General features: G+C 41.0%; 1 protein-coding gene across 6 annotated transcripts in view; it reads left to right on the top strand.

The window, feature by feature from the left end:
• The window catches only part of LOC137608475 (mediator of RNA polymerase II transcription subunit 13-like), a 79,767-nt gene that overhangs the window by 42,921 nt on the left and 22,177 nt on the right, over positions 1 to 14,669 (top strand). For all 6 annotated transcript variants that reach the window (XM_068334886.1, XM_068334884.1, XM_068334888.1 and 3 more), the window contains exons 3-4: positions 6,117 to 6,201; positions 9,766 to 9,849. In XM_068334886.1, the coding sequence (XP_068190987.1) occupies positions 6,117 to 6,201; positions 9,766 to 9,849 (169 nt within the window). The remainder of the gene's footprint in view (positions 1 to 6,116; positions 6,202 to 9,765; positions 9,850 to 14,669) is intronic.

The raw sequence follows: 14,669 nt of genomic DNA, 5'->3' as shown, positions 1-14,669 counted from the left end.
AAGGCCAGTAACCTTCCATCCCTGAGGCAACACTGCATAAAAACCAACATGCCTCTGTGAAGCATATTAAACACAGTTTATTGTTGCGTCTACCAGTGTGATTTAACACTCTACCATGTGAAACACAAGCCATTTATCAAGGACTTCCTTTTGGTCTTTGGTCTGAAAAGGAAAATGGCCAGATTGTTACTATTCAGAGGTCCAACAATATGTATTTGTGATGGTATGGGCTGATAATAGTAGCACTAACGTGTCTGTATATAACTGCAATACTATTGTATTCAAGGGACATCTGAACAAACCAGGCATCTAAACATATTTCAAGTAGAAAATAAATCAGCTACACAACTTCTGCAGGAGAGAGTTGATTTAGAATTATCTGCAGTAATTATCTTCACCATAATGTAACTTATCTACTGATGCCATGAGGAGTGGCACTCCATTTCTAAACAGTGACACTGAAAAATAAAGGGTTAGGTTTAAAAAATGGAATTGGGATTTTGCCAATGCCAAGCCAGCCAGTGCTAAAGAGTCCAGGCATTAGACTTTACTGCCAGCAGTCCAAACCTGTCCTCCATTGAAAATATGTGGTGCATTATGAAGTGGAAAATATGACAACAAAGACCTCAGACTATTGAATAACTGAAGTCATATATCAAGCAAGTCAGGGACAGAATTCCTCTTTCATTACAGTAGCTGGTGTCCTCTCCCTGAACGGTTACTGAGTGTCAAAAGAAAATGTGCTGCATCACAATGGAAAACATGGTCCTGTCGCAACTTTTTAAAAACTTGTTTTATTTATGTATTTCCCAATATGCAGTAGCTCATGAAGACAAATATTTAAAAGATAGCAAATTAGGATACCCAAGGTTGCAGTAGTGTATCTCAAAGACACACTGTTATGACTGCAAAGATACTTAAAGAGCATCATCCTGTAGTTTGTCAGCTTAAGGAATATCAAATGATTATTTCACATCATTTTTGATGGGAAAAAATAAGGCTAGTTTAACCCAAAACATTTGTGACCCATTGTAGGAGATTGCCACCTGCAAGAACTACAAGAACTACAACTAAGATTCATTGTATTAATGTTTGTTTGCCACAACAAAACACAGAACACAGATTCTTCATCTGGTGAAGGAGCTAAGGGGCCTCAGAATCCATTTTAATGGTTCCTCTAACATCATCTGGAAAAATATACTGTCAAAGTGGGATTTGTTCCCTTTCTTTTGCTGAATGGATTGAGGTTCTATCCATTTTATATTTTGTATTGAGGGCTGCACGGTGCAGCTGGCCCAGCTGCATTAACTCTGGCTCACTGCCAGAGTAATACAGCATATTATTGCTGTATTAACAGCCAGTACAAAGTCAGTGAACTGCTATTACTGTATAGGTAAAGGCTGCAAGTAACTCCCTCAGGGCTGTCTCCTTGCACATGTTTCTCTGTGTGTCCTGACATCCATGTGAGTGTTAAATGGCTTGTTAGAAGGTTTCTGGGTTGCTCATATGACACAAAAACATGTCTATGGTGAGAACTTTCTATATCGGTGGAGGCTTGAATCAAGACGTGCAAAAAGTCAGACTCACCCCTGCTTTCAATTTAAAATACAAAAACACATCTGCAGAGTTTGATAGCGTTGTTAATCAGAGAGAGCAAGCAGTTACTTTTCTCTCTGCTGATCTGAACCTCGCTGCTCAGTTCTGCTCCTTGGATTTGAAACAGGCAGCATTTATGGTCGCTTTGACTTTCTTTGGTGATGTTTTACGACTATGCCCTAGAAGCCTTACATGTTGATGCTTACACTCACGTTATTTTCAGCGTCAGGTGGTATTGCGTTAACTTCAAAAGACACCAAGACATTTGTAGACATCTCCAAGTTATCCTTGTGTGTTATCTCCGATTCATGCTCAGTGGATTTTAGCTTATGTTGAAGACAAAACCGACCAACCGAACAAACGAGCGAGCGAGCAAACGAACGAACAAACGTATGAATGAACGAGCGAACGAGGGAAGAAGGAAGGAAGAGAGGAAAGAAGGAATAAACAAACAACTCAACTCAACAAACAGAAACAAATAAACTTCGATGTTTATATTTATCTGTTCTGATGATCATTGTTCTATCTGTAGTTAACATTCATTCATTCATTCATTCCTTCTTATACATCATCATCATCGTCGTCATCTTGTCCTTCTCTGTCCATGTGTCCCTTTGATTCTCTCTGTCATATCTCTGTCCATCTATAGAGCCTTGGAATCTGTATCTTTCTCTCATATTAGTGAAAACACACCAGTGTTCTGAGGCACTGTGAACGCACCACTGGGACTTCATACAAATGCACACACGCACGCAGCAATCAGAGCCGAACCTGTGGTCGACATGCAGCAGGGCAGCTAATTAGTAAAGTAGCAGTGGGGTTACACACGCACACACACAGACACAGACACACACACACACACACACACACACACACATACACGCACACACGCACCCTGCAAGAACACCTACAGTTGCCGGAACACTGCAGAGACACCACTGGACACCAAGACTGTTGGTGCTATTGATCTAAGACAAATTAGTGAATGAGAGAGAGAAAGAGACGGGGGGCGAGGGGGGTGAGGTTGAGGAGGAAGGAAATGTGTGGAGAGGGGTCATCTTGTGCAAGACAGTGTTGTCACACCTCTAGTCCCGCCGTCTCTCCCCCTTGGATCAATATGTCTCTGTGGTGTGTAGGAACAGTGTTGTAGTGGTGAAAGGTCACTCCCTCTAGTGGTTTGAGGCCAAGACACTCGAAAAACAGTTGAAAGACGGATGTAAGAGGGTTTATTTAACACATGGGACGGCGGCTATACATTTAGATAGAAGATGAGACAGAGAGAAATAAAGATGGAATCCAGAGAATCGTAAAGGCGACCCAGTTCCATCACTGCTTGTTTGTGCAGCAGTTAAGAGCATCCAGGCAGGAGGACGGAGGTATGAAGGGTCTGGATGTTAGCTGACTGTACACTCAACAACGACCTATATGCTCTGAGGCATTATGGGAAACAGTCTCTAGACACACTGCACACGCACGCACGCGAACACGCACGCACGCACACACACACACACACACACACACACGTTTTGTCATGGTTCTGTGGTGTCTGATGTCCCTCTCACACCGAAATGTTTATGTTCTCTGCACGTATGCAAACACACTGTGACAATGTAGATCTGCACACACCCTGTGTTTAAATTGTTCGGAATGAGCAAAAAGCTTTTTTTTCTTGTCACAGGGGACAGTGACATTTTTATCTTTGGCCTTTATTGTAGGAATGTACAGTGGAACCTCGAGACAAGCTTAATCTGTCCTATGGGTTTAATTCTTTCTTTAAAAGAACTAAAATAATTTTCATCTTGTAAAAAAGCTCCATAAAGCCCCCCCCCACATTTTATCAACCAATAGACATGCATACTTTGCCTGTGCATAAATAATTATGTATAAAAAATGATGAAGTATAAAAAAAACCCAAAAGTCACACGAACACGCCCCCTGTCTTTCTCCTTGAAAAGGAATGAGGTCTGGTCTCAGCTGATGTTTAAGTTTTTATTTATTTATTTAAATTTAGGGAAATTTCACACAAGCATTAAGGGAGCCCTAAATGTGTGCTTCATTGAATTGGTTTTCATCCCCCCCCATTTTAAGCAGATTTAAATTTTTTGAAATTTGCATCTCAGTTTCCTCACACCCATTTACGATAAAGGTTACAATCCATCCAGATTAGCACATATTGATTTTTTTCCAGTAAAGGATCATCTGTTTTCATGGACACAAACGTTTCACTTAAAGAAATCTGGCTAATTGTCATCAAAAATAAGCAAAAAAAAAAAGAGCTTCTCAGTTTAATCTAATCAAGGCTGATTTCATCCACTTCTTTTAAGTCAGGCATGACGCGGTTCCCTGTAGCTCAGGATGTGATGAATGATGGATCATGATGCTTTAAAACCCCATTGCACTTAGCTGTGCATTTAGTGACTGCAGCACACTCCTCCCTTGAGCCATTTGTGTTCCTCCTCTCATTATTAGGCAGTACAAATTCAAAACATGATGCTTACTGACAGTCTGTTGCTGAAATGACAGCTTCATGGTGTTTTTCTCAAGTATAGGCATCACACAGCCCTATGGGATCCCACTGCTTTAACACATTAGATCATTGTTTTATTTCACACTACATTTTCTATATTTGTCATGTTTGTGTGGGGCTCTATGTGTATTCTTGTGTTGATGCCTGACCTTGCATGCTTGAAGGAGTGATTTGTCACACTTTGTGTTGATACGATACAGCGAGCCACCTCTTGGACAACCATAACATAAACAGGAACATCTATTGTGGATTTCATGTTCTCCAGGCATAATAGTACATACTGTTAGCACTGCTGGGATTTGTAAGACACAGTGTACCTGCTATTTTAAGAGATAAGAAGCACATGCATGAATTTAAAAGAAATGCAGAAAAGTTTCCCATAGCCAGTTTGTTAGGGGTGTGAGCTGTGGTGGACTTTTGGGCGAGAGTGTCATGAGGTTCAGGAGTGTGTGAAACAGTCAGGATCAAGAGCCATGGGGTGGAGCCGCTCATGACAAGACTAAATGAAGATGGGTTATGTAGGATTGGCAGAATCGGAGGGAGAAGTTCGAAGTCTGTGGGCTTTTTTTGGAGAGGGAGAGAAGGAGGTATGGAGACTGTTGGAGCTAATGAACTGGATTTTTTGCTGGAGACTTGGCATTCTGCTCTTGATACTCGCCCTATCTCTCCACCGTAGAAGAGCTGGCTCGAGTGAGCTTCCTGTCTGAGCCCTGAAGCAGGAGTAAATGAGGGGTGTGGGGGAGGTGGCGGTGGAGGGATATTGGAAGCAATAGAACAGAGGAAGGAGGAGAAGGAGGAGGGTGAGCAGCGGGAGGGACCAGTGTTGAAACTGAATGCCAGGGCGCCATGTTCTCACCGCCAGCGTTTCCATGGTTACAGGGCAATTCTGGCGAGTAAGGAAATTTCATTCACTGTGAAGAAGAAGAAAGGTGAAGAAGAAGAAGAAGAAGAATGGGGAGGAGGAGGGAAATATCACAATGCAACAGAGGAGGGGAGAGGAGAAAAAAAACAGGGAAGAGAAAGCAGAGGAGGAAGAAGAGGGACGAGAAAACGTCTACTGGGTTTTACGCCACCCATCCCCCAGGCAATCTGCCTCTGCCTCTGTCTCTCATTCCATTTTTCTTATGTATTTCTGTGATGCTTGGTTTGTTTGCACCACCCTATAAGCAAACACAACACCCACCCACAAGCCTGCAGTTCTTCTAGGAGCCCTGCAGGTATATGGCAAAGAACAAAGAGAAACACTGTTAACCGGCCCCTGTGTGTGTGTGTGTGTGTGTGTGTGTGTGTGTGTGTGTGTGTGTATGTGTGTGTGTGTGTGTGTGTGTGTGTGTGTGTGTGTGTGTGTGTGTGTGTGTGTGTGCGTGCGCGTGTGTCTGTTGTGTTGTTGTTTTGTGGAGAATAGCAATGGGGGTTGGTTTCGGGGTCGCAGAGGTTAAAGAAATCACATTTGACACATGTGCAGCCGCTGCTGCTGCTGCCGTGTCAGAAGCTCGATCAGAGAGCAGCTGATTTGACCGCGCTTGTCTCCGGCTGCTGGAAAAGAAAAGTTGACTTCAGAGCTGCATGCATGTACAAACCTGAACACGCAAGCATGTGTGTGTCCGCTTGCACAGATCTATCCGCACTATCTCCTCCCAGCTAACTGAGGCTGACAACTGCATGGGGTTTGACTGGGCCATCGCCGCAGCCAACCTGACAGCTGTGCAACCGAGCAACCTCTGAAAGTGAACGCACGAGTTCTCGTGCAACCGCAACCTTGTCTTTGGTGTAAATCCTGATATGATGTGCAGGTTTTCTCCTCGGCACATGTTGGTTGTTTTGACATAAGCACAGCGAGTTAAATGCGCTTGTTTATTATCCTCAAGCTAGTGTTTGAATAGGCCTCGCTGTCGTGTAAAATTTCACAACTCATAATCTTTTTTTTTTTACTACAGAGATATAAAATTCGGAGACGTATAATGTAAGAATTTTTTTCTGTCTTTTCTTTCAGTGGCTGAGGAGGGGCTCTGGGAGTGTGGGCTGTCCTACGAGTGCAGGACCCTCTTGTTCAAGGCTATACACAACCTGCTGGAAAGGTAAATCTATCAATGACAGAATTCATTGCGTTAGCCACACACTGATGACTGCTGAATAATTAACACAGAATGAAATGTTACACCTTGTGTTGTAGTGACTCCTGTTTGATCTATGTAACTTTTGCTTTTTGAGTTTTTTTTAATATAGCCTTTTTTAACAAGCCTATTAATATATCATAAATAACTTCTAACACGCTAATTTATTTTTGTAAACAGATGCAAGTACTTGAAATCTGTTATTTTAGTTCGCCAAATTAGCTACAAAGTCATACTGTTGATGCAAAAAATCACTCAACAAAATGAACTGAATGGCTCATCATAGGCAGCTGTAGTTTTCTTGCAGCATCTTCACCTTAATGAAATTATTATCTGAGTGCTGAATCACTTGCTCAAGTACCCAAAGCTCTCCTTTCTGAGTCAGACCCATCTGTTAAATGAAGCAGCACATATTTGCTCTCTGTTAAGTTAAGCATCAGTGATCATCATAGGGGGCAGGCTGAATTAACCTTCCTATTACCTTGAAGCTAACTTCTTTTATTGCTCACTATTTCAACACAGCGGGACAATTTCCATTTTCTTTTTCATATCATAAAAAGTGGATTTGACCTCTGTAACGGATTGTTGTTGTTTTTCTTTTTATTTAGAATTGCATTTAAATTAATTGATCCAAGTAAATATGATTACAGAATATACGAGTATTTAAATGAATATTAAAGAACTGATACATGAGGTCGACGTGTAGGAACAATATAGTAGTCAACATAAATAAGAATCACAGCCTCACATGACTCACAGGTTTGCATATGACTACATAATGTTGCACCATAAGTGGGACAAGAAGTCCATAGTGACAAAGTCATATTTATCTACATGCATGTCACTACTAATATCATAGACTGTGTCAAACATGAATCTAGTTTCTGTGATGCTGGTTCAGTGGTTCATACTCACTGCTAATTAAAAAATGGTCAAATAGGTAGTGGAGCAGGGACTTCCTGGTCAGTTTGTTAGTGTCTGTTTGTGTGTGTGTGTGTGTGTGTATATTTTTTTTTTTTTTCTAATATTTGCTTGAAATATTCTTCCACTAACTTGACTGAGGGGTTGCAGGGTTTGTTCAGTGACTAAAAATGAGCTGAGATACAAACAGCTAGCAGCCAGCTGTTTTTTAAAGCGGCTGATCCTTATTTATCCATAGCTTAATATACTGAGCTTTAGTATAATTTCAATGTGGAAGATAAACTATAGATATCAACAATGTATAAACCACAAACTGTTTGTTTTGTTTTGTTATCTAACTGACAGTGGAAGACAATGAAGAAGGGATGCATTCAGGTTGTCATTCCAATGCTATCCATCAGCATGCACACTACACTACTGTACTTTCTTTTGATTTGACTGATTTATGTGCAGAACGATAATTTTCACAACTTTGTCATGGAAAAACAACTTTTTTGAAGTAGAAATCCAGCGCATCATTCATGTATGTAAGTGCGGTGGAAAACCTCAGTGGCTTAAAGTTTGACTTAGTCTCCGCACCCCAGAGCATAAAATTCATTCAGCAGAGGTAGAGATGTAAGGTTACATTACGGTAGTAGAGTATTTTATTTCATTTATGTGTTGATTTTATGTCCTGTAATTGTTTCTGGTAAGTCTTAGGAAAAAGTTTTTATCTGTACATTATCTGTATACTAAATATCTGTATACTAAATGCTGTGTTTGCAGTTTAGTGTGATGCCTCCATGATTTGGAAAAAATAAATATGCAAATGCAAACTTTTACTCATTAGATGAGAACAAACAAAATTCCCAACTAAACTTGAATCAGATGAAACAAAATTGGCTGGCATGGAGAGAGGTCGGATAAATATTATTGGCTTCAGCTAAAATTGTAATACTTTTTTCAGCTAGCATTTAGCAGATATTAAAGGAATTGCAACTGGAGCCTGTTCAGCATTAGCTCCAGCTTTTATCACAATTGCTCCTCCGTGGGTTTAGTAAGCTGTTAGATGCCATTATTCCTTTGTATGGCTTCAATGCAGTAACCATACTTAAGGATGCACTGATCTGATAAAACTTGTATAGGAGCCAGTATTGAACTTATGAAGCGTTTCAATTGCGTTTTGTCTGCTTATTGTCATTTTAAACTCACATGAGAGAGTCTTTGTACAGTCAGTAGCCATTAGATAAGAAAACATGAGGGTGAGAATGCACCAAAGACGGTAGAGAGAGAGGCTTAAAGCGCTGGATAGAGAGTGTTTCTTAAAATCATTTTGTAATTCTTTGACCCGGGTCAGAGGACTCAACAGGGATTTCACTGGCACCTGCTCACAGGGATGAGTCAAAGTTCCAAGAGCAGAGTTTTGTCTGTGAAAGGAGGCTGAAATGAGTTAAAGAAGTGCCCAGATGGTGGGATAGCCAAATAAGGAGCATGATGACTGAACTGTTTGATGTTAATTTTGATCTAATAAAAGCAAAGGTTTAGCAAAGCTATGTGTAAACGCACATACCACTCGGCGGAAACCAGATAATCTCTCCTTTTATTCCACACTTCCTTTAATGCCATTAACTGCACAAGAAAAGAAGTAAACCTCTGTTTAACTTTGGTCACTATTCCACAAGATGCTGTGATGCTGGGTTGCAGCTGTGGTGTTTTCAAGATTTTGATTTGTGGAAGACCCTTATTTTCCTTTCCTAAAATGGTGAAGGTTTGACCAAGTGTAACAGTTGGTTAGTTTTAGGTAAAAACATCAAGGAAAATAATTCAAAGTTAAACACAAACGTAAACAAATAACACGAGTCCTAAACCACAGGAACAAACATTTATAATCCGTAACCAGGAAACCCTTCTGCTATTAGTTTCTGTATTTACAGACCTTCTCTTTAGTATGTTGTGTTGCAACTACTGTCCTTGACAGTAGTGGTGATCGGGGTCAGCCATAACGTCATGTAGATGGAGATGAGTTGTAGAAAAGCTAAACAGTAGTAAACTGAAGTTTCATTTCTGTATGTGAATTATGTTTTCTTGTTAAGATAGAGTGTCATTCAATGTACAAACTTTAACACACTCACCCAAAGTGATTTTGTGTGTGATGTAAACACTGGCGCCTGTGTGAGAGTCTTGGGTTTTGTATACCATCTAACCCGACCACCTCAACCTGGTGTCCATAAATGCAATTGTGTTTCATTCTGCCAATGAAACATGGAGCATGGATGTATTTGGAATAACAGAAAATGTTTTTTCCCCCCCTATTTTGAACGTTTTACACACTGCAGTGACACCATGTTGTCTCTTGTGGTGTTTGTAACACATTTCTTCATGTAGAGCGTGTTCATGCTTTTGATTGTTTGGATGTAGTTACATTTAATTTCCTAAATTCTGTACACGTTTGATGAAAACTCCAATCAGAATCCTAATTGGTGGATGTGATCTTACATGGAAGTGAATTATAAGTCTTACTGCAGTCGTCCTTCTTCCTCTCCTTTAATCATCTTCTTGTACATAATGAGAGAGAAGTTGTGGTGTCATGAATAACATTCTTTCTCTTCCTCTTCCTCGCTGCTGCAGATGTTTGATGGATAAAGGATTTTTGAGGATTGGGAAGTGGTTTTTCAAGCCGCATGAACAGGAAGAAAAGTCTTTGGGCAACAGGTAAGGAGAACATAAAACACACAAACACACACTCACGCTTCAATGAGCAATTGTCTTTGGATTTCTTTCGGTAGGTTTGTGAGAAATGCACACCGCGGTAGTCAATGTGTGTGATCATGTGGCTGTAAGTGTGACACAACCAGGCAGTGTGAATGGCTTTTATGTGATTCAGTACTTGTTGAGCCTCTGATGTTCCAGCAGCTGGCTCGTGATGTGAGACTATTTAAAACCAGGACTGTGAATGGTGGTGCGAGGTAAGAGGCGAGCTGAGCCTGGCTCTCTCTCTCTTTCTATGTGTGTGTGTGTGTCACTGTGTGACTGTGTAAAAAGAGAGGGGTGGGTGTGATGACAGTTGCTAAACTTGTTGCTCCAGCCCTGATAGTTCCCTCTTCCCACTTCAGCTCCTTCAGCTCCTCGTGCTGCTTAGGATGCAACATTCCTTACATTCCCAGCATAGCTGCACTCAAATCCCAAGTATCCGAGTAAATTGCAGCTATGAAACCACTTAACTGTCAAATGGCTCGTTTTAGAAATTGGGCTTCAGGGCAGCAAGTTCAAAAATCATCCTTCTATTGATATTTGCTCTGTATTTTCTGAACTGGAAAGCAGTTAAGTGCATCATCACTCAATCTGTGGTGCAAATGAAGAGAGATGCAGGAAGCTGTTGTTGGAAGGTTGCTGATGCAGATGCAGTCGTCTGTAATGTGGAATAAAAAAAAAGTGCTTTTCTTAGCAGGTGGAAGTTCCTACATGCTGTCTGTCACACTGCGCTACTAGGTGTAGCATTTTGAGGTGACTGGGAACTCCATATAATTTGAAGGAAAACCCTTCTATAATAAATGAATGACGAAACATAAAGGAGACACAGGACCCAAGGAGGTCAGTGATCGGAGAGGAGAAACGATGTGAATAACACGTTATGGACTCTGCCTTCAACCCCAATGAACATTTTAGGAGGTTTTAAAATTAAGGGCTGGAAAGAAATTTTGAAGGGGTTGGAGAATCTATAACAGTCAGTGTTAAAGCTGGCCCAACAATTAAAGAGACGTTTTATTGATATTTTTTTATTTTCCTTCATTTTCTTTTAGTAGCTTTTGCATTTGCGTAGATAAATGTGAGAGCAAACATGGCCTGATGATTGTGTTCTGTCATACAGTTTTCATAATAATAATAATATTCAAGAAATTTGAATTGAATTGAATAAATGATGATGATGACAATATTAATAATAATGATAATAATAATAACAATAAATACATCCCGCTTCAAAGCGGTGATGTAATGTAATTATCAGTGTTCGTGTATCTGTTCGTCCGTTCGTATGTCCACCAAATATCTTTGCAGCTGTAGCAGATAGAAAGATGAAACAAAAAGCACATTACTCGGATGGCAAAGGGGATGAAAATGAGACGATGACCTTGACCTTGAGAAAACTGGGTCATGGTCAAATTTCAACTTTTGTACACTCAGGAACCCAATAAGATAGAAAGACAAGGGAGAATACCGGTGTGAGTAAGACCATAGATCAAAGCTAGTGCTTTGATCTATGACAGTAGGTCAGAGCACTAGCTTTGACCTTTGACATATGCAAGTAGGTCAGGGTAAAATTTTGAATTCAGGGGTGACGCGGGATGTTGCAGTGTGTGACTGCATTGGTTCTTATTATTATTAATTGAGACATTTTTAAAAATCTAAAATAAAATGAAATAAAATATTTTACAGATAATTCCTACTTCACATTTATAATATTTTGGACTCATTTAATTATCACTAAAAAAATTATTTGCTTTGAAGAGAAAAGAAAAGAAACATCTCAACTTACCAGAAGGTGAATTTATAACATTTGTGCTTGAATATATTGTGTAAATAAAAACATGCTCAGACACTGAGCGTTGACGTTAATACACATATTTATGTGTATGTGTGTTTCCTTTGTACATCATGTAATTCCTCTTCGTTTTGACAGTTCTGTATTAATATGCTGTCAGCTGGTACGCCCCCTGCTGAGCCAATCCTGACTGGATGTGTCTGTGAATTATTGAACGCTCTGAAAGGAGAGCCAGAGAGGGAGAAGACAAGAAACATTCTTGAACATGTAGTCATTAAACAAATACAAATCTTACACAAATGTCTGCACTGCTCATCCTTGTAGCATGTATCACATGGTGTAAATGAGCCGTGATGTATTTTCCTTTCCACATATCTCCACTGCTTGCTCCCAGTGCACATGCAAACACACATGCTGTCCTAAATTCCCATGCATGCACCATCCCTTGTTCCCAGAATAGTAGCGCTGCTCCACACTTGACGGTGCGAGCCAGAAAAATCCCCGCAGATCCCACGCCATCAGTGTTTTCCTGCCGTGAGGGAACATTGCTCATTTAGGCATACACTGACCTCCTGCCTCTGCTGTAACCAGCTCCTTTGTCTCTTCTGCACTCCCACACTGTGCCATTTATCCCCAACAGGGGGCGCTTCTGTGCTAAAATCCACGCCATGCCCCCAGACCAGTGCCAACTCCTGTGTTCTGGCACTGCTGTCTTTGTCAGGCTTATCTGGTGTTTATCTCGTTTGTGTCCCCGGGGACACTGTCAGGATTGGCACATCCAGGACACATCCAAACCGCCCTCCTCTCCCGCCACCCACCCGCCTCTGTCTCCACTCTCAGCACAACACCGGCGCTCTCTTTGTGTCTGAATCAGAGGGAAGCACTCTGGGTTGGTAACGGATTGCATCAGATGCTGAGGGGGAGCGAGGGGAGAGTCACTGGGATGCAGAGAGAGCGTGTGAGTGAGGGAGAGGAGAGGGGAGGAGGCTCCGTGTGTGTGTGTGTGTGTGTGTGTGTGTGTGTGTGTGTGTGTTGGGGACGTGGGGATCAGAGAAGGTGGGGGGTCGTAAATTAATCATCACTATAGACATCTCAATGGATGTATTAGAGTCTGTCTCTCTCATTAGTTCAGTCAATTTTAAGCATGCCAAGTGCAGCACACAGTATATCTGTTAATATACGAGCCTTCATTTACATTAATGGCTGTAAACTCATGCATTAATGATGCTCTAATGTCCTTTGGTACTTGACCAAACACAAACAAGTTTCATTGCCTGTTTAAACTGTGTTTTAAAAAATGACTGAACTCCTCTCCTCTCTCGTCAGAAGGTCAAAGTCTCCAGATGTCACCACATTGTTGTGCATGAAGCTCCCAGTTGCTAAATAAAGGAAGGATGTCATCCTCAATAGTTATTGAATTATTATTGAAATAGATTTCTATTAATGTGACTCTTCTAAAAATGTAGTAGGACATCCAACTGATAGATAAACACTTACGAACTGACTGGCAGGCTAATTGATCACATTAAACGATTTGCCGATTGAATGAACGGTTCATCATCGAGAGTAGTTATGAGAAAAGAAAAGCCTTATTATAATTTTAAAAGTTTGAGTTTGAGCTGTTGGATTTGTAATGAGTGTTTATCCAGTGCGATAAATGAGCAATTCCCAATTAGTTTTGTTACGTTGTCATAAATTTCACTCAGTAAATATACTGGTTCTGTGTGTGCCTCAGCTCGTCTGGAGACTAAAACCAGAGAATAGGCGATGCTTTTCCAAATCAATCGCTAAAATCAACGGGAAGAAAGAGTGACAAAGACAGAAAATTAAAAAAACCCCCGCATGGATCAATATAGAGAAACCCGATCAGATTCTTCTCTTCTTCTTCTTGTAATTAGCGCCACAGATATGAAGGTAAATGCCTGTGATAGCCCAGACTGATCAACACAACTGACGTTTTAGCAGCTTATGCTGCTCTCCTTGGCAGCGTTCTGGTGGGAATATCCTACTAAGTATTCACAGTGGTCATCTGCCACCTTTCAAGACTGGCTAGAAATCTTATTTCAAATGGCAATAGACTTTTTTATGAGCTGTCTTTTGCTCATAGGTGTGATGAGTGACGTACTTGAGTGTGACACCTTTTCATTGTGAAGCCATTTAAATAGTGTGAGGAGTGTTTGAGCACAAACATTGTGATACCAACACCGTCTAAAGCCACCCACTTGGGGCCACTGAATAATACATCAAGCTGACTACACCCCCCCCCCACTCCCAATTGTGCCTGTGTTAATACTTTTGTGTTGCGAGCGCACATGGGAGCATGTGCACACACCTGCGTAAGCTTCAGAGTATTATGAATGTTTGGTGTTTATATTTGTTTGTGTAGAATAAGCTTACTCTGTCAGTGCAGCGGAAGGACTTTTTGGCCACGTGTATACACGCCGCTCGCTAAAGCTAACAATAGAGTAAACATCCTCTTTTACACGAGTCCACATGAACAGAGTCTGCACACTCGCGCTTCCAAAAGATGCTTTCAAATTGTAAAGGAAGTGTTTAAGCAGCCAGAAGGAGAGGATATCTCATCGTGTCGTAGAAGCAGGCGGGGAATCGAAGGTGCAGATTAAAGAGACGAATCCCCCAGATTTGAGGGAATCTAACAAAATGTTATCTTCCACTGCTTAGTGCATAAAACTGTAGTTAACGATATGTAAACACAGTCATCACAGCATGACCTTTAGACGCTTCTAACAGCGGTAATAGAGTCTTTGTCTGCGCTACCACATGGTGCAAATGAGGGTTTCATCCTTTACCGCTTTCAATCTCCTTTTAATCTAATATTGTTTTATGCTTTTCTCCACTGGGTTAGACGCTCTTAGAATAAAGACACCAGATACAGATTAGTATGTGCGCCTGCTGTAGATGCAGGAGCATGCCTGTCGAATCCATGATGCATGTCAGGCTTGAACCGGCTCCCCTGCAGACTGACTGGACT

This window comes from Antennarius striatus, chromosome 15 (assembly GCF_040054535.1).
Source record: "Antennarius striatus isolate MH-2024 chromosome 15, ASM4005453v1, whole genome shotgun sequence".
NCBI classification, from domain to species: domain Eukaryota; kingdom Metazoa; phylum Chordata; class Actinopteri; order Lophiiformes; family Antennariidae; genus Antennarius; species Antennarius striatus.
Note: the sequence above shows the minus strand (reverse complement) of the source record. Positions and strands in the feature narration are given on the sequence as shown.